A 26,822-nucleotide genomic window follows, 5' to 3' on the forward strand; every position below is an offset into this window, starting at 1 on the left:
TCCAAAGGCCATGATATGAACATCTAGGGAGGGAAGATTAGGAGAAGAGCTTCATGGGAGAATGAAACATTTGCCATGAAATTTTGAGAATGAATAGGATTTTCATCTTGGGAGGAAAAGTAGACAGGACTGAAAAGAACATCAAGGAAGAGAAGATGACAGGAGCAAAGCTGTAGAGCTGCATGAGGTACAGGCTGTGGAATCATCAGATGGACCATGTGGTTGGAACATCCGATGTGGAGAATGGAGCCCGTGGCTAAGGCAGGAGAGTAAATTGCGATCAATAATGTTGAAGTCCTTGACAGCCTGCATGGGTTTGGTGATATTGGGAAACCCTGATAGGAAGAATAATGCACCCCCTCCACCAAGATATTCACATCCTAATCCCTAGAACCTATGAATATCTTATATACGTAGATATAAGTATAATACTTGGCATGGCATAATTGGTATAATACATGGCATGGTATAATACTTGTTCCATGGCAACAGGGAATTAAAGTTACAGATGGAGTTAAGGTTGCTCATAAGTTGACATTAAAACTGTTAGATTATCCTGGCGCGGGCCAAGGGTAATCACAAGGATCCTTTAGTGTGGAAGGAGGTGATCAGAGTGATGCACATGGGACAGACTCAACCAGCCATTGCTAGCGGTATATACAGAAGGGGGCCATGAGCCAGGGAATGCAGGCAGCCTCCTTTTCCATGGAAGCGGGAAAAGACAAGAAAATAGATTCTCCCTTAGAGAATCCAGAAGAGAGTTCAGTCCCCGCCGGTGTCTTGATTTTAGTTCAGGGAAACCCGTTTGAGAATTCTGACCGTTAGAATTTACGATAATACATTTGTGTTGTTGAAGCCATTAAGTTTGTGTTAGAGCAACAAAGGGAATCTGATACGGGAGCCAAGGAAGGTTTTTGAGTAGGTGAGTAATAATGATTTGGTATTTGAAGCTGTGGCCAGAACATTAAAAATCTACCTATATTACAGCTCTTTACAAACAGTCTAATCTGCAGACTACTAGACTCCTGTCCGAGATTACTTATCATGATCCATCTCTGAAATCAATTTATTGTGTATGAAGATTTCGGTTATTTCTAGAACCCCCCAAAATTATATATCTAAAACACTAGTCAGAAACTTTTCACTTTTACAAAAGAGATTTATTATGTTACAGTATATTTTGGTTACATTTTGGGAAAAATGCATTTATTTTATCACAAACTTACCTCAGTTATAAAGCTTTCTACAAGTTGTTGACACATTTTGTTTATTTAAATTTTTTTTGGCACTCATCAATGAATGAAGATGTATTTTATTTACCCTGGGTTCAATTATTTATTTTTTTTAGTCTCCAGCAGAGTTTCATATTCAGTTGAGTTCCTAGATAAGTAGTATATACATTTATATTAAAATTACCATAATTATTCAAGTAAAATGCTGAACAGAATGGTTTTTAATATTATATATGTTTCTAACTCTTCCTTATGCTGTGACTTAGATATACTCTAGGTCACAAAAATGTGTAAAAATTTGTACTTTTGAGTTGTAGTAATATCCTTTTATTTTAAAATAATCAGTGTCATATAAATTAGTGACTTTTATAAACTAATTTAAATACGGTTATTTCATGCATTTGCTTTGTTTTGTAGCAGAATCTAGCAGATTGGGTCACTAGAAGGTGCCTGTCTATATACTGAAGCATATGTGAAGGAATATCCATTCATCTCATTCTCCTGTATCACTCATCTGATTGGTACAGCAGACTAAATGGACTCCGAAACCTTATCCAGTGTCCAGTTACTAGTTGTAACCTAACTATATAACAGTAGCATATATTGTATCTCATTTAGAGAAAATTAAATCCTAGAAACTTAAATCTTACAAGTTTAACCCAATTTTTCCTTTGTAATAAATACATGTACTTAATGGTTTTTATCAGGAGAACTTTATTTTAAAATGGTTCTGAAGAACAGAAAACCGGAAAATAATACTGCTTAGTAAAAGCTAAGTTCTCAATTTTGATTATAATAGCTTTCTGTTTTCTCTATTTCAAGGGTAAAAATACCAACAAAATTCATCTTTATCTCTTTAAAACCTGCTTCTATTCTGGACTCTTGTTTTCAATGGTATCATTATTCTCTGCTATTAATGCTTATAAAAATTTTCACTGCCAGTGTCCTAGTCAGGAGCATTATCATTTGCTTTCATTATTTCAATATCTTTTTGCTGATCTCCTTATATCTAGTACATTTTTTCCTGCAAACCAGGGGTTTCTCAAAGTGTTGTCACTGGACCAATAGCAGCAGTATCATCTGTGAATTTGCTAGAAATTCAGATTCTCAACTCTCATCCTAGGTCCTGGGTTCCCAAAATGTAACCAAAATATACTGTAACATAATAAATCTTTTTGGTAAAAGTGAAAAGTTTCTGACTACTGTTTTCGATACATAATTTTGGGGGATTCTAGAAATAAGTGAAATCTTCATAAACAAATTGATTTCAGAGATGGCTCATGATAAGTAATCTCAGGAAGAGTTAAGTAGTTTGCAGATTAAATTGTTTCTAAAGAGCTGTAATATAGGTAGATTTTTAATGTTCTGACCACAGCTTTAAATACCAAGTCATTATTACTCACTGAATCAGAAATTCCACTCCAGTTTCTGGCTTAGTAGTTCTATGCTGAAGCTCAAGAATTCATACAGTAAAAAATTATATAAATAGGTGGGGAAAATGAAATGATATAAAGCAAATAATCCAAAAGAAGGTAAGGAAAAAATAAGATAGTACATTTAAACCCCAATTTATAAATAATTATATTAAATATAAGTGGACTAACTTCTATTTAAAAGACAGATTATAGACTGGGGAAAAAAAACAAACTCAAATATATGATGCTTTTCACAGTTAGACATAAAATATAAGGACATAGAACAGTTAAAAGTTAAAAGATGGGAGACTATACATATAAATATCAACCAAAAAGAAAGAAAAGAAAAGCTGGAGTATTTGCATTGTATCCAATAGATTCTCAGGCAGAAATTTGTTACTAAATAAAAAGGGACATTTTGTAATTGTAAAAAATTCAATTATTAAATATTAGGATATACCTAAAAATATAGACTCAAAATCCTTAAAAAAAAAAAATAAAACAAGCCAATAAGCCTATCATGATAGAGATATTTTTTAAAGATTTTATTTATTTATTCCTGAGAGAAAGAGAGAGGCAGAGACACAGGCAGAGGGAGAAAGAAGCAGGCTCCATGCAGGGAGCCTGACATGGGACTTGATTCTGGATCTCCAGGATCAGGCCCTAGGTTGAAGACAGCGCTAAACCGCTTAGCCACCTGGGCTGCCCCATGATAGAGATTTTAACACACCTCTGTTTATGACTAATAAACAATCTGATGAAAGTAATATCAATACATATATAATAGATTTAAATAACATGTTTTACAACAGACACAACTGACATTTAGAATAGTGGGTCCAGTTATAGCAAGGTGCACATTATTTTAAGTGCTCATGTAACATTTACAAAAACATCATACTCTAGGTCAAAAAAGTAAGCCTCAACAAATTTTAAAGAAGTAAAATAATAAAGATTATATCCTCTTTATAAGAGGATATGAGATTATATCCTCAGGTGAAATTAACTGGCAATTGTGAAATTTTACTGAAAGGCATAGATGTCAGAAGTTCGCCAGGATATGAATGAAAAATTAAGCTCTACATTAAAAAAAAGAAAATTTGACACATAGTTCACACTCATAAAAAACCAGTTCTAAATGAAAGAAAAACTAAATATGAAAACTATAAAACTTTCAGGAAGTAGCATGGGAAAATAACTTTATGACATACACACTTAAGAAATATTTTCTGAAATGAGGCTGAAAGGACATCATAAGAGGAAAAGATTGATACTTTTGAGCACATTAAAATAACAATTTCTGTATGACTAAAATTATGGTAAACAAAATAGAAGTATAAGCCAAATACTAGTAGAAAATAATGGCAAAACAAGTAATAAGCAATAAGTAAAAATGAAAATGTCTATATCATTAAGAGAGTGGTAGATGGCATAATGGGAAAACGATCTAAGGATATGTATAAGCAATTCATGAAGGAAACTCTGATGATCAGTAAATGTGAAAAAATGCTCAATTCCACTAATCTCAGGGAAATTCAAATGACACCAATAATGGAATACCATTTCACACCCATCAGTTTGGCAGGACTTAACATGATGAAGTATTGTGTGAATTCAAGAAAATGGTAAGTCTTACCCATTGCTAGAAAATTGGTTCAACTACTTAGGAAAATAATAAAACATATTAAGTGTAACCAAAGCTTTGCATACCTGACAACCCAACAATTTAACTTCAAGGTATTTACTGTAAAAAAAAAAAACAAAAACAAAAACAAAAAAAAAAACCCTTCTGACACACATCCAGGGAAATATATATATGAGGAATTTCATTGCAGAATTGTGTATAGTAGTGAAAAGTAGAAACAACCTAGTTGAATTAATTAAGATACTAGATGGGATACTTTAACAGGAACCTAATCACAGTGACCTAAACAAAGCAGGTACTAGTTTGTTTGTTTTTTTTTCTCTGTAAATGTCAGGCCTGTAGGAGCCGATCCCTGGGGCTGTGCCAGTCTGATGTGGAAGGTTATCCAAAGACTCAGGTTCCTACCATCTTAATGCTCTACCATCCCTTAACATGTTTTTTACTGACTTGAGGCTATCTGCCTTTCAGGCAGTAGGAAAGGAGAAAAGAGAAGATAGGGTAGGCAGCTTTCTTTAAAAAAAGTGGCATGTAATTCACATAAAATGATATTTGCCCTTTTAATAGGTAGTTTTTGGTATAGTCACAAAATTGTGCATTGCTACTAATTTCAGAATTTTGTCATCAGTTCCCAAAGGAATCTGATGCACATTAATACTCATTCCCCATTCTCTTAACTTGGTCATGGTATATAATCATTTTTTTAATGTAGATTTAGTTTGCTAGCATTTTGTTGAGGATTTTTGCATCTATACTTTCAGATATATTGGTCTGTAGTTTTCCTATGTCCTTGTCTGATTTTGGTATTGTGGTGATAGAATTATTTGGGAAGGGTCCCCTCTTCTATTGTTTGGAAGAGTTTGATTATACACCACGATCAAGCAGGATTCATTCCAGGAATGCAAGGTTGGTTCAATGTTCTAAAATCAATCAGTGTAATACACCATATTAATAAAATATAGGATAATCACATTATCTCAATCTATGCAGAAAAAACATTTCACAAAATCCTCTTAGTCTTAAAATCAATAAACTAGGAATAACAGAGAACTTCCTCAACCTGGTAGAGAGCAACTATGAGTAGCTAATATATTTAATGGTGAAAGGCTGAAAGCTTTCCCCCTTAAGATCAGAAATAAGATGAGGATGTCTGCTCTTGCAACTCCTGTTTGATGGTGGAAGTTCTACTCAGGACAATTAGGCAAGAAATAAAAAGACAGCTGAATTGGAAAAGAAGAGATAAAACTATGTAAGTCCCATGATCTTGCATAAAGAAACTCCTAAAAGATCTACCAAAAGCAAAACAAACAAAAAACCCATCTATTAGACATAATAAATTAAGCAAGATTACAGAATCCAAGGTCAATATACAAAAATCAATTATATTTTTATATACTAACAATGAACAATCTAAAAATGAAATTAAAAACACAATTCTATTTACAACATTATCAAAATAACAAAACACTTAGGAATATATTTCATAGGAGTATTTTTAACAAAAGAGTTAAAAGACTTGTACCCTGAAAACTACAAAACACTCTCAAGAGAAATTAAAGAAGGCCTGTTGTTTGTGGATTGGGAAACTTAATATCGTAAAGATGGCACACTTCCCAAATTGGTCTACAGATCCATTATAGTCTGCATCAAAAACGCAGCTGGATTTTTGTTTGCAGAAAATGATCCTAAAATTCATATGGAAATTTAAGAAACATTAAGGATAGCCAAATGATCTTGAAAAAAGAGGACTGTGGTGGAAGACTCACACTTTAGAATTTTAAAACTTACTGGAAAGCTACAATAATAAAAACTCTGTGGTACTGGCATAAAGATACACATACCAATCTATGGAATAGAATTGAGAGTCCAGAATAAATGAGTTCATTTATGGGCGATTGGTTTTTGGCAGTTCTGTCAAGAGCATTCAACAGGTAAAGAACCGTCTTTTTAACCAATGGTCCTGAAACAGTTTGTTGCAAAAGCACGAAGTTGGACTCCCACCTCATACCATATGCCAAAATTAATGTAAAATGGAGCAGAAACCTAAATGTAAGAACTTAAACTATCAAGCTCTCAGAGAAAAACATAAGTGTGAATGCCTTTGAATTAGGCACAGTTTCTTGACTTGAAAAGCACAAGCAACCAAAGGAAAAATTGATGATTATCCTTAAACACAATGAAAAACTTGCGTTTCAGAGGACACCATCAAAAAAGTGAAAAGACAACCAGGGAGTGAGGAAAGATATTTGCAAATCATGTATCTGATTAAGATTGAATTCCAGAATAAATGGAGAACTTCTACAACTCAACACAATTAAAAAGGCTTAAGATAAGCCAACTTAAAGATAGGCAAAAGATGTGAATAGATATTTTTCCAAAGAAGGTAGACAAATAGACAATAAGCACATAAAAATGTGTTCATATATGTACAGGGTGTCTTCTTGGGGTGATAAAAAATACTCTAAAACTTTTATGGCAGTGATTGCATGCTTCTGTGAATCTACAAAGAAAACATTGAATTGTACATTGTATTTTTTTACATTTTTTCAATTGCACATTTTATTATTTTTTTAAATTTTATTTATTTGAGAGTGAGCAAGAAAGAGTATGAGTAGGGTAGAGGGGCAGTGGGAGAGGGAGAAGCAGACTCCTCACTGAGCAGGAAGCCTGACATGGGGCCCTATCCCAGGACCCTGGGATCATGACCTGAGCTGAAGGCAGATTCTTAACCGACTGAGCCACCAGGCGCCCCTGAAGTGTACATTTTAAGTGAGTGAATGAAATGGTATGTGATTTATGTTTCAATAAAGCTTTTATCAGAAAAAAAAAGTTGAAAGATTTGCTTTGCAAATTTTGACATTTCGAATATCTCATAAAGAGATATCTTACTCAGTAATGATGTTAAAACTTCCCTATTATTTGGAAAAATACACATTTAAAAATACTAAATTTAATACTAAATTTATTCCCAAATTCTATTTGGAAAATAAAATTTTAGTTTTAATTTTCTAAACATGACACCAAGGGTAGAAACCATAAAGGAATGCACTGATTTGTTTAATGACATAAAGCATTAAAATTTAAAGAAAAATGTTAACTTTGGAATAATATTTACACAATGGTAGAGAAATGATTCAAAACTCAATATGTAAAGAGCAAAAATATGTAAAGAAATGATTCAAAACTCAATATAGCAATAAATGGCCATCTTTTCAGTAGAACACTAGGCTTGATGATTAGTTTTATGTGCCAACTTAACTGGGCTAACAAATGCCCAGAGGATCAGTAAAATATAATTTCTAGGTGCACCGGTCAGGGTGTTTCTGGAAAAGGTATTTGAATCGTTAGTCTCAGTAAAGAAGATCCATCCTCACCAATGCAGGTGGACGTCATCCGATCCAATCTGTTGATTAGATCTGTCTTAAGTAGAACAAAAAAGGAAAGGGCGGACTTGCTCTCTGCTTGAGCTGGGACGTGACATTGGTGCTCCTGTGACCAAAGGCCCTCAAACCTGAACTGAATTACACCACCCGCTTCCCTGGGTCTCAGTCTTGTGAGCAGCAGGTTGTGGGACTTCTCAGTTAACCTTGGGCGAGCCAGTTCCTCATAATAAATCTCTTACGTGTCCACCTGTATACTCTTGGTTCTGTTTTTCTGGAGAACTCTCGATAAATACATAAGGCCAGGGCATGAACAGGCAGGCAGCTCAGTGAAGAATCACAGCTAGGCAGACACGGAAGATATGTGTGGTCTCACTAGTATTCCAAGAAACTCCAACTGATAATGTTTCCAGGTTGATTCTATGAAAACAATTTTTTTTTTTTTTGCTATGTTAAAGACTTAAACATCAGCAAGAAAATGACCAAAATGGGGAGATGTCATGGATAGTCAGGTGCAGAAAAGAAATACATATAGTTTTTTAAATATAGAAAAAAAATTACCTCTAATTAAGAATGCAAATTGGGGGCACCTGGTGACTGAGTCAGCTAAGCACCTGCCTTTGGCTCAGGTCCTGATCCCGGGGTCCCGGGATCCAGTTGGAAGGGCGTTGCACTCTGCCCCTCCCTGACCTTGTGCTCTCTTGTGCATGTGGTCTCTCTCAAATAAAAATCTTCAAAAATGAAAATTAAAACAAGAAGTCTCATATTTCACCGGTCATGAAATTTAATTATACCAGATTTATTTTTAAAATTTCTTTTAATGATATGAGGGTAGGGACTCTTGTAAACTAGCAAAAGTGCAGTTGATAATACAATCTCTTTGGAACATAAAAGTCATAACTTTTGAATGTATACATACTTTTATTTTTCCTGTTCTCAAATATGTATGTAGAGATGCTTGTAAAAGAAAGTCTGTTGCTCCTTTGGAACCATAAAACACTGCAAACCCCTTTAATGCTTTTCAGTAGAGGACAAGTCAATAATTCTTACACGTCCATATAGCAGAATTGAAAAAAGAACGGTGGGATCCCTGGGTGGCTCAGCGGTTTGGCACCTGCCTTCACCCAGGGCGTGATCCTGGAGTCCCAAGGATCAAGTCCCACTTCGGGCTCCCTGCATGGAGCCTGCTTCTCCCTCTGCCTGTGTCTCTGCCTCTCTGTGTCTCTCATGAATACATAATTTAAAAAAAAAGAAAAAAGAATGAGATCCCTCTTTGCAGGTATGAGAGAACCAAGATATATTGTTAAAGTGAAAGAAAAAGAGCAAGACAGAGAAGCGTGTACTCACATTCATGTCAAAATAACATGTAAAAAATATCTGGAAAAATGTACAACTGTTAAGCATGTTTGCCTGGGGGTTTTACCTTGTGTATCTATTATGCTTGGTTTAATACATTTTTTTAAAAATTTTATTTATTAGAGAGAGAGGAGGTGCATACAAGCGGAGGGGAGGTGCCGAGGGGAGGGAGAAGCAGACTCCCCGCCCTGAGCAGAGAGCCCAGTGCAGGGCTCGATCCCAGGACCCTGGGATCACAACCTGAGCCCAAGGCAGACACTTAACTGACTGAGCCACCCAGGCACCCCAGGATTTACCTTTCTTACACCATCCCATTCTACCCCATTTTCCTGCCCTTCATCCTTTAAATATGGTCCTATCATAATTTTTGGCTAAACTAACATTGAACATTAACTATATAAATTATTGCTCATTTCTGTAGCTGTTTATTTTCCTTGAGCTGATAGTCATCCCCTGTTCTAGTTTCTTTCCTCTGCACCTTTCTCTTTTCCAAAATTTCCCCACCAAAGCATAAAGCCACTTTGTACACTGTTTTTCAAATAGGTAATCATAACAGGTCACAGTTAGCTCCACTTTTCTCTATTTAAAGAAATCTCCTGGGATGGCCTTTCCGGATTCCTTCAGCCTGCTGCTGCTCCGAACTGAACGGTTACACCTAGCTCTGCTGTGTCCCTTCCATGTTGAGCACTCTGTTTCCTGGACCCAGTGCCTTCCTATTTCTTGGTTTATACCTCTGTTTCGGTGGAGCGCATCCTCAAGTAGCTTCCTGAGAAAGGACACATGGGAAATACAACTTTGACATTTTATCTTTTAGTCAGAGTTCTGTTTCTGAGAAACTAGCACAGTCTCATCCCTTCAATCAAAATGTGATTTTGCTGGGCAGTGTCCTTAAGTCCTTGTAGGTCTGTACCTTCAACATCCCTCCTTGCAAGAGAGACAACAATCGGAAGTTCTGTTCAAAGTTACGCTCACAGAGATCAGATTTTTTTTTTTTTAGTCCACCCAAACTGGTCAGGGGCTTTGAGCACCCACTAGCGCACTGCAGAGTACTCCTGGGGGTGTGTATATCCTAGTAGTAGAAAAACAGGCCTGGATTAACAACCATTTATAAGACAGGCTGGAAAAGGTGATAGTATAGGAAGGTGCACTGGGAGTGTGAGTCATTTGCTTATAAAACTCACTTCATGGGGCACCTGGGGGACTCCGTCGGTTGGGCATCTGCCTTCAGCTCAGGTCATGATCTGAGCCCCACAATGGGCTCGCTCCTCAGCGGGAGTCTGTTTTGCTCTCTCCGTCTGCCCCTTCCCCACTGATGTCCTCTTTCTCTGTCTCTCAAATAAATAACTTAAAAAAAAAAAAAAGAATAGAAACTTCTTTCCCAGCATGAGCTGCTTCAGGCCTGTAAACGACACCCTTCTGTGTTAGGGGGTTGAAAAGCCCAGTGTACAGTGGGTAGCATGGTAACTTGATGTTCCATGTTTAGACTTTTTTAAAAAGATTTTATTTACTTATTCATGAGACACACACAGAGGCAGAGACACAGGCAGAGGGAGAAGCAGGCTCCCTGTGAGGAGCTGATGTGGGACTCGATCCCGGGACCCCGGGGTCACAACCTGAGCCAAAGGCAGACGCTCAACCGCTGAGCCACCCGGGTGCCCCACTGTCTGCCTCTCACTGTGGAAGGGCTATTCAGAAATCCCGTGGACCACTAGACTCCCAGGAGCACCCCCGAGGTGGCCGTCCCCGAGTTTCCCACTCACTGGCTCACCTGAGCTCTGCCAGTGAATCTAGGGCACTGTGTACTCCGCGCGTCCAGGTGCAATAATCAGCCTGTCGCCAAGGTCCCTGCGGAGTCGAGCACAGCAGCCAGAGCAGAGGTCGTGCTGAGTAAGACAGCCCTGGACATCCCCCCCCCCCCCCCCCCAGCCAGGTGAAGGCAGCTGGCTCTCATGCTCCTTATCCACAAGGACAGAGAGAATAGCATTTGTCAGGTGAGTCACCTTAGAATAGGTCCCAGGGGTAACTTCTTGGCTTCCATCAATAGACCCCCCCTGAATCGGCCGCCCAGACTCCTTGAGCAGTACAGCTTTTCTCCAGGACTTGCCTGTCCCCTTCTGGAGCCACACAGGCAGCTAAAGGAGCACAGACCAGGAATCCCCACTCCTGTAATCCCTGGGGCTTCCTAGGGCAGCAGCGCTCGCCCATTGGCTTACTCTTTGGGGAAAGAGTGGGTGGGTCGCCCACCCAAATAGTCGCCCACCCAAATAGCTCCTGTCTCTGAGTAGGGGGGTCCAAGGAGGACCTGGGCACTAATGTTAGGTATGGGGATTGCATGTGATCTTCAGGATCTGTAGGAACAGGCACAGGGACTCTGGGCCCATCGTGATCCCAACTTGGGCCCAAACTCCATTTTCTCCTGCTGCCATGAGCCCCCCTCTCCCCACCGTTGTGAGCACAGTCGTACTTAGCGTCCCCGGGGAGGACAGGACCAGTGCCCATTACTACTCTAAATGTATTGGTGCAGCCATCTTTGGGAAAATTCTGCCTCAAGTTAGGGAACATCCAGCATTTGTCACCACCATCTCTCAATCCTGATCCTGGGGGACTTAGCATGGACACAGCTTGTTGGCCTCCTTCATGCAGAAATGATGGTCGTAATATTAAATATACACACACACATTGAGATTTGTGTACTTTACGGTATACGATACAGGACACAGATAGTGCCATCGATGAGGCACCTCTGAATGCATGCACGAACACTTGAGAAACTTTCATTTTAGTGATTTTAGTGTTCTGTGTGGTCATGAGAACTGGCTAACTCCTCAAAGACATTGAACCATGATATGCCATGGGACCAGCTTTTCCATGTACTGTCATAAATATCCATCGAGCTTTGTTCCAGATTAAAACTTCTTGCTTTGGTTTGACTTTTTCTATTTAGATTCGATCTCTCTTTTCAGTAAAGATGCTGTATTTTTATCTTCCGGCTTTAAAGCCAAGTCAACTGTTTTGTCTTGAAAGTGGAACGTCGTTTGTTTGAAACTTTTCTTAGTTTTAATAGAATCACCAACCTGCTTCTGCTTGAATGCAGAAGCTACATGAGTATTACTAAATTAGAGAATGCCAATAGTGTCAACACATGACAATAAATTCTAACTAAAAGAGCATTGGTGGGTGGGTGGAAATACTCTGCAGAAGGTAGCGAGCAATTTCTCATTGAAGCATTTGAGGAGAGAGGAACAGTTCTTCAGTAAGTAGTAGTTCAGATAATTGGGCATTTTTCACACCCTCCCTCCTGCCCCCTATCCTCCAAGCACATTAGATGACTCAGTCTTTATGGAACATTTATACACAAAGTCATTGCACATTTCTTCTTCTTGGAATGTCACCTTCCCAAGCCATTCTCTGAGAAGTAAACTCCCGTTCAAACTAAAAGGTGCACATCAAAATCATCTCGGATGTGAAGCCTCTCCCCTACCCCCCCAAAGCCAAAATCCTCACTTCCTCTTCTGTAATTGCAAAGCACTTTGTCGATAAGCTACTACTACCACACTGCATGCTCCTGGGAAGGGAGGGGAGATACGAGTAAAGGGTGGGTAATATTTTGTCCTCGGACTCTGTCCAGTACTCAGCAGTCAAGAATGGTTTGTTGCATAGTTGGTCAGTTGGAAAAAAGTTGTCGTTCCAAGGGAAGGGAGAGCTGTTAAAAACAGATTCTGGGTCTTACCGAATCAGACTCTCAGGAGGGTGGATCTTTTTGATGCGTGATCCATCCAAGTCCATGGAACAGACTTTGATGAACACAGGTCTAGGCTGGGCACCACACGGTAGCTGCCCAGCCTGTTCTCTCCGAAGAGCTTATTTTAGCTTCTCCTGTTCTTAGTTAGCCTTGCTTTTTATGTTTTCCAAGCCATTTGTTTGAACTTCAAGTTGTTCCACAAGATTATTTTCATTTGGCTTTCAGATGCGGGTACACATTCTGGAACCACCTGTCCTGGAATTTTTTATTTTTTAGCTGACATATAATTTCATATGTGTTTGTTAAGTTAACCTACATTCACAAGGTGTGTACACCATTAATGGAGTTGAGGCATGGGATGCCTGGGTGGTTCAGTGGTTGAGCCTCTGCCCTCGGCTCAGGTCGTGATCCTGGGGTCCTGAGATCGAGTCCCACATTGGGCTCCCTATGGGAAGCCTGCTTCTCCCTCTGCCTGTGTGTCTGCCTCTGTGTGTCTCATGAATACATATATAAAATCCTTAAAAAAAATGGAGTTCAGGCATATAAAACATTATGGTGTTTATAAATGGGTCAGTTGGTTTTTATTTCATAATTATACGTTTATATTGTCAAAAATGTCATGAAAGTTATGAATCATAGCTGACACAAATAACAGGATTTCAGAAAATGAGGGATCATAGTATAAAAAAACAGACCTATGTTCCAACTGATAATGTTTTAATAATTCATTTTGTTGGGTTTTTTTTATTTTATTTTAAAGTAATCTCTCCACTCAGTGTGGGGCTCAAACTTACCACCCCAAGATCGAGAGTCTCTTGCTCTATGGACTGAACTGGCCAGGCACCCCAAGAATTCATTTCCTAACCAAGTTTACTTTGGAAAGTATTTAATCAGCTAAACCTATTCTAGTATTATGTCTTTCAATACCATCCTCCTTAACCAAGTGAAGTCCATAAACTAGCGGAAAAAAAACAGTTTTTCCACTTGTTTCTTAGATAATGCCTAACATAGAACTCACTTCCCTGATGTTTCAATGGACCACGTGTTTTGTGCAATTGTTTTTTTAATGACTCAGTAAAGGAGTCTGCCCACATGATTGAAATGCAATCCTCAAGACACAAAAGAACACACTCAAGAGGGTACTATTAAAATATAAATCCACTGTGATAGGCTGAAAAGAAGCTATTATAAATCTTGATAAACCCTAAAATAAGTTAATGGAAAAATAGGTCATAATAAGTACATAACCAAATATCCCACATCAAATGATAATGTCTTCCCTTAAAAAACTCACTGAAGTCTTAGCCCACTCAATTCTGTCAACGTGGTCCGTGAATGCAAAAGTCAAGAAAAATCTTTTTTTACTAAGTGTAGAAAAAAAAGCATTAAGCATTAAATATATTTTTATCACAGTCCTCTTACTCTTGGCTTTTTACAGAAAGTGATTTCGTGCAAGTTTAGGCAGCAAGTGCTACAGACAACAGCGAAGGTTATTTGGGTGATAATGATATTAGAAATTGGGAAATGCTGCTTTTGCCAAAGAAAGACCAAAAAAGGTCAGAACTGTATGAAGTTTCTCCAAGGGGAGCACTCACTGTCCTCTGACCAAAGACGTCGTGTCTAATAATTCCCCTAAGTGCAATTACATCCATGGCACCAAAACTCAACCCCGGAGCCAAAGTAAGACAGGAGGGGACAGACTTACAGTGCATTTTTGGGAGAGTGTGCGGGGAACTGAAGCGCCAGCAGCCGCCTCAGCCCTCAGGCCAGAGGCCTGCTCCAATCCCATTCCCAAGGAATCCTCACACGGGTCCTGGGTCCTGGAAGTGAGGGAGGCAAAAGTCAGGGCACTGCCCTCACGCCCCAGCGGGAGCTCCCAAGAGGGTAGAGTGGGAAGCCCTAAAGATAGAGACATGGGGCCACGGATAAGAACATGCTGCAGTCGGAGCCCCAACTTCTCCACTTGCTATGTGTAACGGAGGGAAAGTCTTCTTAAATCTCTGCCGCTTGGTCTCATCTGTCAAACATGGGTGACCATACCAGTTACTTACTGGGATTAAGTGGGATTTGGATTAATGAGACGCTTCATGTGAAATCAACAACTGTCAGCCATGACGACAGTAGTGTTGCCCATACGGTGCCCACGTCGTCGTGCTTGCCACCCCGGGGCACACGATCCTGGTGGAACCCCCATCCTGGAGGAGCTTCCATCCTGGGGGAGCCCCTATTCTGGTGGAGCCCCGGTCCTGGTGGAGCCCCGATCCTGGTGGAGCCCCGGTCCTGGTGGAGCCCCCATCCTGGTGGAGCTGTCATAGTACCTGGAAACCCATCAGGTTTGAACAGCCTCAAGAGGAAAGTTGTGTCTGAATTTCCAAAATTTTTTTTTCAGAACACTGCTGTGAACTAGTATTTCAAAATGCTTACCAGTCCACCCTGGTCTGCCAGAACTGAGAAGGACTCTAGAGAGAATCCGAGTTAGGCTTCTCAGAACTTTTGGAGATGAACTAATTGGAGAATCGAGATATAAGAAAAAGAACAATAATGATTTTTTAAGAAAGCAAGATTTAGCCTTTAGAAGAATTTCCTTCCTAGGCATGGGAGCGGTGAAATGAAAGTTCCTAGAGTAGCACAAGCTCATTATGTAATCCAGGATACTCTTGGAAAGAATGTGGCCTGGGAAAAAAAATACCTGAATATTGATCACAGGCTATTTTCCCTAATATAAATAATATAAAAATATTCCCTTAATTAGTTTCCCTAATATTAAAAAAAAGACTTTGCGTCTAAAAATCCATCCACACTACCTCAAAGTGATGAAGTTTTGGACAATGGGTGAGGTTTGGTGGGGTGAGTCCGGAGCTGATGACCAAGAAGGAATTCTTGAGACGTCTTTGGTGCAAGATGGTGGTTTTTCTGAAAGCACAGGGGCAGGACCCGTGGGCAGGAAGAGCGGGGGCCTGGGAGGGTGGCTGAGTACACACCTGCAGACTTGGGGGAGGGAAGGGAAGGGAGGTTTCAGCGGGTTTTCACATGTGGAGGAGGACCTAGGAGACACTGAGGCCATCATCAAGTTAAAGGTTGTTTTCCCTGCAGCAAGACCTTGGGAACCTGCTGGGGAATGCCACACAGATCCCACCCGGGGCGGGGGTGTTTTGTGGGATATCCCCTGTGCTTTGTCCTCAGCCGGCCCTCTGTTCCCCATCAGAAGTATCCTAAAGGTGAGGAACATTTCCTTTTTTCCCACGTGAAACCACAACAGATGTTAATACAAACTCCATTTGCTCAGTGAAAGTTTTTATCTGACCTTTTCAGAAACACGTGGGTGTGCCTCTTCTAGCGAAATCCCGGAGTTGTCATTTGTTGGGAGATCTTTCTTTTAAACCCATTTCCCCCTGTGGGGGGGAAAACACTAAATAGCAAAGAATTCAAACTGAGTTAAATTGCAAAATTTTAAAATCTGCTGCAATTCCACTTGGTTGCTTGTTGTTATTCCCTAAAATGTGTAGTGTATGTCTTGTGTCGAGTGTGTGGAGTGTAGCCATTGCAAAAAAGGCTCTGATGGATTTTGAAGCATTCAAAGAACACAATCAGGTGGTACCCTCCTCTCATTTTACAAACTGACAGCAGTAAATAAAGAAAAATGTTTTAATAGAAGGAAACATCCAGCACATTATAGGGCATAAACAATAAAGAAGTCAGGGGTCCTCTATGAACACTAAGCTAATGCAAATTACAGATCCCCAAGAACGGACCTACGGCCCTTGTGCCTTTTGGGGGCTGGAATGGGGGTTAGTCAGGCTGCCTAGCCACTTCCCCAGTGGGCAGCATCTCTTCTGGGAAAAATACTGCAGTGTTTGTAGTCCTGCCTTCTGCTGGGTCCCTTCTTGGTGTACCTCCAAGAAGAGAATCATAGAAATGTAGAGCTAGAAATTATTCTGGAGAGTTTACAGATTAGAAAAAATGAAATCCAGAAAAAGGAAGTAATTTACTCCAGCCCCAAACACCCAACAAGTAGTAGGGCCGGAGCCATATCTCACAGCCTCTATAGCTTCTAAACCCAACTGTTGCTTTGGAAGATCTTAGAATTCAGGATTTCCCAGAAATTTTTGGCTTTATATATACTGTTCTTAATAGAACATTAACTATATGTGCAAAGAGTAAATATCCACTGATCCCATCATTAAAATAAGATACGCATTGGATGTTGTGAATTTGTTACATGATAGAGAATAACCGAATTTACTAACATTTAAAATATTTGTGTTAAGAAAAATACCAACCACTGTGACAATAGCTTCATCCCTCTTGAATAAAAAATGTATAGAAGTTTGTTATTATTAACTCTACGAACATTTTTGAAATTTCCCTACTGCCAAGCATCGTGTCCTAAGTGTGAAGATGCAGAAAAAAATAAAACAGAAAAGAGCCCTGTTCCAGCTTGCCAGTGAATTGAGGAGACCGCCGTACAACAGACTAGCCGGGGTGACCCTGGGATTACAGCTGTGGCTGCTTGTGGTGTGATGCCTGTGGCAGGACCAAGGAAGGCGGACTCAACTGTGGAGTAGGAAGGAGGAGACCCCCAGACAGAGCCACGTCTTGAAAAAAGGCCAGTGAAAGAGCAGAGAGCAGCAGGGACCAGCCAGGAGGTGTGATCGCATGAGACAGATCTGGGGACCTTGTGCTTCCAACCGACTGTGTCCCAGGCAGAGGGCAGAGCCTGAAGAGGATTGTATGTCACACTAAAACATTTGTGTTTGACTGGAAAACAGTGGGACGGTGTTGCCAACTTACCTTGCTCTAAAATAATACAGACCCAATTATACAATGAAGCTAATGGTTACCACCACCACCCCACCCCCGCCACATATACACTCCTTACCATCGGAAACTTTAGTACAACAGCTGGGAGTCAAATGTGATAAAATCTCCAGCACCCAGTCATAGGGCTGATGGAAATCTCAGTTTCCCCATCTAAAAAAGGGAGATCATTTTAGGGTCGTTGTAAGAAGCACATGGTTAGAGCCCATTAAGCCTTTATTGCCATGTCTGGCATCTTGTAAACATCCAGTAACAGTAAACCGGCACCATATTTATTGTGATCATCATCAGTAATAAAAACCTGAGTTGGAGGGGCATCTGACTCTTGACCTTAGGGTCATGAGTTCGAGCCTCATGTTGGGTAAGGAGATTACTTAAAAAAAAAAAATAAATAAATAATAAATAAAATCTTAAAATAAATAAATAAATAAATAAATAAATAAATAAATAAATAAATAAATAAATAAAATCTTAAAAAAAGAAAAACATCAAAAAACCAAACCTGAATCAGAGAAAATGGATTAGAATGCTAAGACTTAATTTTAACATCCAGAGTTAAGAATAATTTTCCCAAATCTGCTGATTCTGTATTGCTCAGAGTAATTGGGTCCCTTCAGAGAGAACTACTTTGTTAGAGGCAGAGCTAGGAAAAGGCATCGGTTAGCAAAATACATTGATTATGTACTCGTGAGGAACTTTTCTGCTGATTTTAGTATCCAAGAGGATGTAAGAAAAGAAAACTTGGGTTTCAGCGGTTGAGAGCAGGATCTGAGGAGAGTTGAGTACTTAATTTGGTAAAGGTAGAAGAGGAAAATATCGAGATCTGGAGATAGCAACTGGGAATAAAAATTAGCTTGCTCTTCTCTTTTCTTCCTTTCCTTTCCTTTCCTTTCCTTTCCTTTTTCCTTTCCTTTTTCCTTTCCTTTTTCCTTTCCTTTTTCCTTTCCTTTTTCCTTTCCTTTTTCCTTTCCTTTTTCCTTTCCTTTCCTTTCCTTTCCTCTCTCTCCTTCCTTCCTTTCTTCCTTCCTCTTCCCTCTGTTGACTGGCAGGCCCACAAAAAGAGTATATTATGCTTTTAATTTGCTATTAGATTGTAACTAATTGCTTATAATCTATCCTCATACTGTAATAACTAAAGGTTATTTTTTTGCTGCATTTTTATTGGACTGTTATCTGTAATTTTCCCAAATTGGAAATTTGAAATATATTGAAATATAAACCAAATTTCAATTTGGTTGTATGTACTTAAAAGATTAAGTAGGTCAGAATTAGATTTACTATGTGCACACTGCCATCTCTCTAAAAAAAAAAAAGAAAAAAAAGACTATATTTCAATATTCTGTAGAATAATAGGTTTATTTTCTGTGTTCTGTTTTGCTAGTGCTCCTATATTCCTCCCTGTAAGAGAGAAAATCAGAAGAACTTGGAAAATGTCATGAATTGGCAACAGTACTGGAAAGATGAGATTGGTTCCCAGCCATTTACTTGCTATTTTAATCAATTTCAAAGGTAAGCCAGTATTCACATGTGCATATGAAAGTTGTTTGTAGCCTTGGAGGTTTATTACAAAATAAGTCATAGATTGTGCTCACTTGACAAAATATCTGACATGAGCATAGTCTCAACTGTCTTTGCGTGGAGTTAGGGCTGCCACTTACCCTACAGGGTGGGAGGCAAGTGAAGAACGTGCAGGACCAAAACAGAGAACTGTATGGTGGCTCTTCCCTCTGGATACGTGACGAAAAAGTACTTTCGTTAGATGTTTCATTAGGAACATTAGATGCTAATGTGTTCCCTGGCAGTTACGGATCAATGCGCGTAAACTGAACAACATGTGGCTTTGTGAGCATCTCAGACTGCATCGATTCTTTCCTTTCCTTTTCCTCTCTGTTCCGACAAAGTATCAAGAACACAAGTTCCCACCATTAAAACTTCCTTGATGTAGAAAGAACTCCAGTTAAGCCACGTATCCATGGCTTGTCGGACTAGAACTGCAGTACCTGCCCTGACTAATCATCCTCATTTATCCATTAAACATCTATTGACTGTTCACAGCCCCTTGCCCTACTCTCCACTTAGATGTTCCAGTTACATTAAATCTTCTTTTCCTCCCCTAGTCCCTCATAGTGACCATCTACTCACTTCCCTTATCCAAAGAACTGTAATTCCTTTTTTAAAAAATTTTTTAAAGATTTATTTATTCATGAGAGACACAGAGAGAGGGGCAGAGACACAGGCAGAGGGAGAGGTAGGCTCCACGCAGGGAGCCCAATGCAGGACTCAATCCCAGGACCCTGGGATTATGCCCTGGGCCAAAGGCAGATGCCCAACCACTGAGCCACCCAGGCGCCCCCAAAGAACTGTAATTCCTAATTCACATTTCTCCTTTATGCACTGTAACTTATATTTGCCGTCATGCTGATGTTACCTCCATGATTACTCCTCTCTCCCTTGTCTTAATTCAGATCGATGTGATTTTTCAGCTCTATTAACACAACAGTCTTCCAACCAGTCCTCCTACGTCCAACCTGCCCCCACACCAAGCCCATCGTTCAAGCTGCTGCCAAGGCGATCTTTCTAAAACATGAATTCAGTCAGGTTACTCCTCATGGTTTTCAGAGTAAAATCTGAACACCTTGGCATGGCCTATCCATCAGGTGCCTATTATTGCGTAACAAACCACCCCAGGGATCCCTGGGTGGCGCAGCGGTTTGGCGCCTGCCTTTGGCCCAGGGCGTGATCCTGGAGACCCGGGATCAAATCCCACATCGGGCTCCCGGTGCATGGAGCCTGCTTCTCCCTCTGCCTGTGTCTCTGCCTCTCTCTCTTTCTCTCTGTGTGACTATCATAAATAAATAAAAATTTAAAAAATTAAAAAAAAAAAACCACCCCAAATCTGGTGGCTTACTACAATAATGATTTATGATTTATAATTCTGTGGGTTGGCTGGGAAGTCTACATGCAGTCAGATGATGGCTGGAATAGCTGTGTGGGCCAAGATGGCCTCTCATGCTCAGCACCTAGTACTGGTGTGGCCAAAGTGCCTACATGCTTGTCCACCAGCCTCTCGTCCTTCAGTAGGCTGCACTGCCTTCCTGAGAATATGGTAGCCTCAGGGTGGCACTTCAAGAGAGCCAGGCCCTGGCTCTGGAACTTACATCATTTTTGATACATTCTGTTGGTCAAAGCAAGTCAGAAAACCAGCCAGATTCACAGGGTGTGAAAATCGACTCTGCTTATTAGAAGAAGCTGCACAGGTTCTGTGGCCATATTTAACCTACCGCAGCATACAAGGCTCGAGTTCTTGCCCCAGACTGACACCTTTCCAGCCTCCTCTTTATGCTCATACTCTTTGCAGTAGCCACTTTGAACCATGTGTAGTTCCATTAAGATCTTTTATGTTTATATCCATGCTTACTTGCTTCTCCTGCTTCTGGACTGCCTGCCCTGATGAAGGCTCTTCACAGATTTCCCCTTTTCTGGGCTGTTTTCCTTGATTTCCAAGTTTGGGTTAGTTGTGTATCAGGATGCCACCTGTTGCATGTAAACAGAAAACTGACTCAAAGTATCATAAGGAGTCAGGAAATTCATTATTACATAAAGAAATGCACAAGTAAACCAACATTAGGGTTGTTTGATGCAGTAACCTAACAGTGTCATCCAGAAGCCAGGTCCTTTCTGGAGCTCAGTTCTGCTTCCGATCTGCTCAGGGTTACAATACAGTTGCTGCAGTTCCAGATGTCACAGCCACACACATGGCTCAAGTCGGTTAAGCGTCTGCCTTCAGCTCAGGCCATGATCTCAGGGTCCTGGGATGGAGCCCTGTGTCAGGCTCCCTGCTCAGCAGGGAGGCTGCCTCTCCCTTGTCCCCTACCCCCCGTTCGTGCTTTCTCTCTCACGCTCAAATAAGTAAATAAATAGATAAATAAATAAATAAAATCTCTTTAAAAAGAAAAAACTATCTTTCTTGGTATGGTTTTCTTGGAACTAGGAAACCTTTTCTCAACTTCCCATAACTGACCTCCCCTTAGATTCCCCTGATTTGAATGAGTTCTTTTGCCTACACCTAAACCAGTCACGAGAAAGAATAATCAGAATTTACCTCTGAGTTGGGGATAAGGCAATATCTTCTAAGTTGGATGGAGAAAGGGTACATGCCTGAGTATATGGGAATGAAGGGGCCGAGATGTTGCGGAACAGTCAAAAGTACATCTTCCATGTTCTTTGTACAGCTCTATCCCAGAGGTTTGCAACCCTCACTTCACATAACTGTGCCAGAAGAGCTTTAAAAAATAAATGCACCACAGACCAATTAAATTAGAATCTGATGGTTGAACCTAGGCATTAACATTTTTTAAAAATGACTTTAGAAGTTCTAATATACTACTAGATTGAGAACCACTGTTTCGCTTTATGCTCTCACTTATCACTCTGTGCTGGAATAATTTGTACACCCACCATCCTCAAAAGACTGTGTAGGAGTTAATGGTGTGGGACCTCTCTTCTTTGGCTTTGTATCCCTGGGACTTAGCACAATGCCTGCTTCTTAGTCAGTAAAAGTTTGGTGAATGAATGAATGGATGACGTGCTGGATTAATAAGGAGAGTTCTTTGCTTCCAAGAAATTAAAATTTATTGGGAGAAACAGGTGCTTGTGCAAATAGAAATATAGCTTCATCAGCTAGAGGTAAAAGGGGGGAAGACCTTGAAGACGAGATGGCTGCAATAAAGAAACCGAGGCTTGGCAGTGTAAGGTACATCAGGTGTATGGGTTATATAAATAAGGAGTGGTGAATTTGTAAGATGGAGAGATTGTTTGAGGTTCGATTTCTAAAGGATAACAAATGCCATATTAAGGAGATTGCCTGCCATACAGGCAATGTCAATTTGTGATGTGACAAGTTTTGTTTTTAACCAAAGACTGATTTGAGTGGATCTCTGATTTAGAAAGTAACCAGTTTAGGGCACCTGGGTGGCTCAGTTGGTTGAGCATCCAGCTCTAGATTTCAGCTGGGGTCATGATCTTAAGGTGGTAGGATCAGTCCCACATTGGGGTCTGCACTGAGCATGGAGCCTACTTGGGATTCTTTCTCCCTCTCCATCTGCCCCTACCCCCCCCCAAATAGTTAAATAAATCTAAAAAAAAAAAAAAAAGAAAGTAACCAGTTTGAGTGCTGAATGTGTTTTGGAGGAGAACAATGCAGAGTGCTTTAGCTAAGTGATGGGAGGGAAAGTGAGGAGAGTACTGAGTGGAAAAAAAAAAAAAACATTTTGAGTGGCTTCCATTTGCCAACCGTTGTAACATTGTGTTATGTGAGTAACATTGTGTTTCGCTCACCAAATTTCTTTTTTTATATTTGTCACCAAATTTCTTAGAGTAGTTTTAAGTACCAGCTCCATTTAACATAGGAAGAAACTGAATCTCAAAGAAGTTAAATAATGTACACAGCTATTCAGCAAAAACAAAAAAAACCCCTGGAATCCAGTTAGTCTGATTTCTGAAGCTCCTTCTATTGTCTGCTGGTCCTCATGAAGCTTTTGGGGGACCCAGATGATCAGGAGAAGTAGAAGTGGTCACTGAGGAGTAGATGTGTGAGAGTTACGATCAACAGAACTTAATGACAATATAAGTGCCAAGGAGCAGAAAAGGGTCACATTCGCCCGGGTTGAGAAAGGACAGCCCAGTTGTGACCGTGCTGAATTTGAGGGACTCACAAGATACCCTGAAAATGCTTAAAAAGTGTTAGAAATGCAGTTTTTTTTGTTGTTGTTGTTTTGTTTTTTTTACTTATTTAGAGAGGGAGAAGTAGGAGGAGGGGCAGAGAAAGAATCCCAAGCAGACTCCCTGCTGAGCATATAGCTTGATGCGGGCTCTCAGTGTCATGGCCCTGAAATCACTACCTGAGCCAAAATCAAGAGTCAGGCGCCCAACGAACTGAGCCACCCAGGTGCCCCTAGAAATGCAGGCTTCCAGTTCAAGTGCGGGAGGTCAGCGCCAGTGCTAGGCCGGCGTGGGAGTCCCTTGGACACAGGCTCCAGGGGAGCCAGAGCGGGAGCACAGACCAGGGACTCAGAGGGGCAACGTTGGCAGAGTCTTGGGATCATCCACACCCAGGGTGCAGGCAGGGGGACGCTGGACGAAGGGGTCAAAGGAGCAGTGTCTTGGCAGGGCGGTGCTTTGGGGAGAAAGGGCTAATCAGACAGGGACCACTGAGGAGTCACTGGTTTTGGCAATCGGAAGTCAGCAGCCGACTTTGTGCAGTGTAGGCGCTGCACTTAGAGCAACCCGGTTAGGAAGCACTTTCTGGTTGCCTCACGGGCGGATGTAAAAGCTTCAATAAGGGCAGGCGACTGTTTCAACAGGTTTACTGTGTCTGGAAAAGGAGTCTGGTGGGGTGAGGGTGACTCCAGGGAGGCGGGAATGGACGGACGCAGGGGACATGAGCTCTGGCGAAGGAGGGAGCAGCTCCCTGGCCGCCCACAGGTAAGAAACGAGGCCACGTGGACGCACCCTGAAGAAAATGGGCCGCGAGGAAATAGAGGAGTCGTGGTCTTGTTTCTGGGGGGGCGGAGCCTGGTGGCAGGGAACAGGCCCGAGATCAGGGCGGTTTGACTCGAGCCCGCCACTGAACCGGCTGAGCCACCCCTGGGGCCTTGTTTGGGACGAGGGCGAGCGGGCCCTGCAGCCGGGGGCAGGCAGGGGGGCAGGCAGGGGGGACAGACTGGGGGCAGGCAAGGGGCAGGCAGGGGGGACAGACTGGGGGCAGGCAAGGGGCAGGCCGGGGGCAGGCAGGTGGCAGGCAAGGGGCAGGCCGGGGGCAGGCAGGGGGGGCTGACCCGGGGCAGGCAAGGGGCAGGCCGGGGGCAGCCCGGAGGTAGACTAGGGGGCAGACTGGGGGCAGGCAGGGGGTGGGCCGGGGCGCCCCCCACGGGTGGCCATCGCCCCCACTTCCCCTGGCTCCCCTAACACAGTCGCCTCCCGCGGGCATGAACTTGAAGGTCGTCGAGTCCCCTCCGGAAGGACCCGCTCCGGGCGCCGAGAAGCGTCTAGAAGCATCTGGAAGCGCGGCCGTGCTCCCGGTCGGTCGGCGGGGAGGGCGCCCCTGCCCCAGGCGTCCCCCGCCCCCCGCAGGCCTGTCACCGCGCAGAGCACTCAGGCCGGGAGGTGCACGACGCCGGCGGGTCAGAAGTTAGGGCGCCGGGAGTCGCGCTCCGTACCTGACTCCGTCGTAAAGTGACCTTCAGGTTTCACTCCGCCGCCGAAAATCGGGACGACGCTTACCAGGAGGCCCGCACTTGCCAGGAGAGGCGGCGGGCGTGTTTTAGGGACCGGAGGCCGAGGCTCCCGGCGCCGCGCGGGGCTGCAGCAAAGAGCCTGTGTGCGCAGGCGCGCCCCGGGGGCTGCAGCGAGGAGCACCGTGTGCGCAGGCGCGCCCCGCTTCCCCCGCGGGGCTCCGGCGAGGAGCAGCATGTGCGCAGGCGCGCCCCGCTTCCCGCGCGCAGGGAGGGAGCTCCCGCCGAGGCGCCCAGGGACCCGCGCGGCCGCTTGCGTCCGTCGCCTTCCCGCTAACCTCTCAGCGCCCCGCTCCCCGCGCGTTGGGGCTCCCAGTCTCCCTGCAGCGTGTGCATCTGCGCCGCACCCCGGTTTTACCGCCTTCACCCCGCCGGCACACGTTTTCTCTCGGCCTTTCCCGGGCCTGCCCCTGCGCAGCCCTGCTCACGGCCTCGCACCGAGCGCGCCCGGAGACGTGTCTGCAGGCCCGGGCCCGACGCCACGGGGCTGGCTTCCCCGCGCGGGGAGCACGCGCGTCCTCGGAAGCCGCCCGCTCGCTGCTCCCTTGCATCTGCACCCGAGGGCTGGGACGGGCGACGGCGTCTACTTCTCGAACTTTTCCTTCTACGGAGAGCCGAGTGCGGTGCCTAACCGCTTCCTGGTACCTGGGCCTCCAAGCAGGCGCGCGTGCGCACCCGCCCCGCCGACGAGGCCCCTCCTCCGGCCCCGGCCCTCGCGGTTTCCCATCGGGTCGTGGAAGGGAGCTTAGCTGCTCTTTCAGCCCGGGCCCTTGCTCCTGCCCGCGGGTGCATTCTTCCGCCTTCTAGTTGTGCATGGGGGTGAAGACCAGGCCGTCCAGCCCCGGCTCCGGCTCCGGCTCCAGCCCCGGCTCCAGCTGTGGTTCCAGCCCCAGCCGCGGCTCCAGCCCCAGCCTCGGCTCCAGCTCCAGCTCCAGCCCCAGCCCTGGCCCCGACTCCAGCTCCAGCTCCACACCCGGTTCCAGCTCTGGCTCCGGCTCCGGCCCCGGCCCCGGCCCCAGCCCCGGCTCCGTCTCCAGGTCCAGCTCCAGCCCGGCTCTGGCTCCAGCCCGGACCTTGCGCAGGTCACGGGGAAGCACACTGGCGGCGGCGGCGAGGGGGCGCCACGCTGCAGGCATCGGCGGGGCTAAGGATCCAGAAGGCCGCCCCGGGAGGTGGCTGGCTCCCCGCGGAGAAGGCCCCGTGGCGGCCCTGCCCGAAGGTGGCCTCGCAGGCCTGGGAGCTCCGGCGCTCCGGCGGAGACCACGCGGTGGCCAAGGCTTAGCGCCGTCGACCTTCAGAACGAGACAGAGCAGGTGTACAGGTTCTGAAGCGAGGGGGGGTCGGAGCGCAAAGGCGGGGGAGGGGAGCTGTGCGTGAGGCCTCCGAGGCCAGGGTGACACGGGGGAAAGCGGACAGCCACCTGTGCAGGTGTCTCTTAGGCTCCTCCGCCGGGGATGGCTGTGTCGGTTTTGCAGTGGTGACACGGCCTGCTGGGAAGGTCTCTTTGCAGGGCTGTTGGACTGTTCCGGTGACCCCCGACAACTCCTGGTATCCCATGCACCCTGCGGCCTGTGCCTCGGTCCCTGTCCTCTTCTCTCATCTGGGGACACCTTCACTTCTCTCCACTTCTATGGGGCCCTGCTTATGGGACGAGCCCTGGAAATAGCGCCTTTCTAGCGTGTGTCACTTTGACCCCACCTGTGCCTCAGTTTCCTTTGCAGAAGGGGGAAGTAACAAGGTTCTTGTGAGGTTACCGAGCAGATGCCATGGGCCTACCCCATAGTATTTCCTGTTAAAAATGTCTGGTTCATTATTTTTACTGCTATAAATTAGGTTTTCCTCAAATGTCACCGTGTGACCTTCTCTTAACTTTTTGCACATAATTACTTCCCCTTCTGTGTGTTTCCACGCTGCTATGGTGGCTTTTCTCACACAATTATAGAGT

The 26,822-nt window shown here is 43.4% G+C and overlaps 2 protein-coding genes across 23 annotated transcripts in view; one reads left to right on the forward strand and one right to left on the reverse strand.

Moving 5' to 3' along the window:
* KCNMB4 (potassium calcium-activated channel subfamily M regulatory beta subunit 4) overlaps window positions 1–26,822 on the forward strand; it is a 59,427-nt gene that overhangs the window by 6,043 nt on the left and 26,562 nt on the right. The window contains exon 2 of the mRNA XM_072843265.1: window positions 18,967–19,094. Coding sequence (XP_072699366.1) covers window positions 18,967–19,094 — 128 coding nt within the window. The remainder of the gene's footprint in view (window positions 1–18,966; window positions 19,095–26,822) is intronic.
* Window positions 1,230–24,980, reverse strand: LOC140642538 (uncharacterized). Of its 22 annotated transcripts, none has more exons than XR_012038974.1 (10): window positions 24,803–24,972; window positions 21,744–21,868; window positions 21,004–21,119; window positions 19,244–19,312; window positions 17,647–17,738; window positions 16,072–16,159; window positions 15,572–15,755; window positions 14,473–14,587; window positions 10,794–10,870; window positions 7,315–8,089 (listed from the first exon to the last, which is right to left on the reverse strand). XR_012038974.1 is itself a non-coding variant. In XM_072843263.1 (4 exons), the coding sequence occupies exons 1-4, from the start codon at window positions 15,994–15,996 to the stop codon at window positions 10,037–10,039; spliced, it is 675 nt and encodes a 224-aa protein (XP_072699364.1). In that variant the 5' UTR covers window positions 15,997–16,065; the 3' UTR covers window positions 8,112–10,036. The 22 variants fall into 22 exon arrangements, 1 of the variants encoding a protein (XP_072699364.1); XR_012038989.1 differs by lacking the exon at window positions 7,315–8,089 and adding an exon at window positions 8,141–10,094 and having other exon boundaries at window positions 21,688–21,868; window positions 24,803–24,980; XR_012038981.1 differs by lacking the exon at window positions 7,315–8,089 and adding an exon at window positions 8,143–10,094 and having other exon boundaries at window positions 15,572–15,680.

Source organism: Canis lupus, chromosome 11, assembly GCF_048164855.1.
Source record: "Canis lupus baileyi chromosome 11, mCanLup2.hap1, whole genome shotgun sequence".
Lineage (NCBI taxonomy): Eukaryota > Metazoa > Chordata > Mammalia > Carnivora > Canidae > Canis > Canis lupus.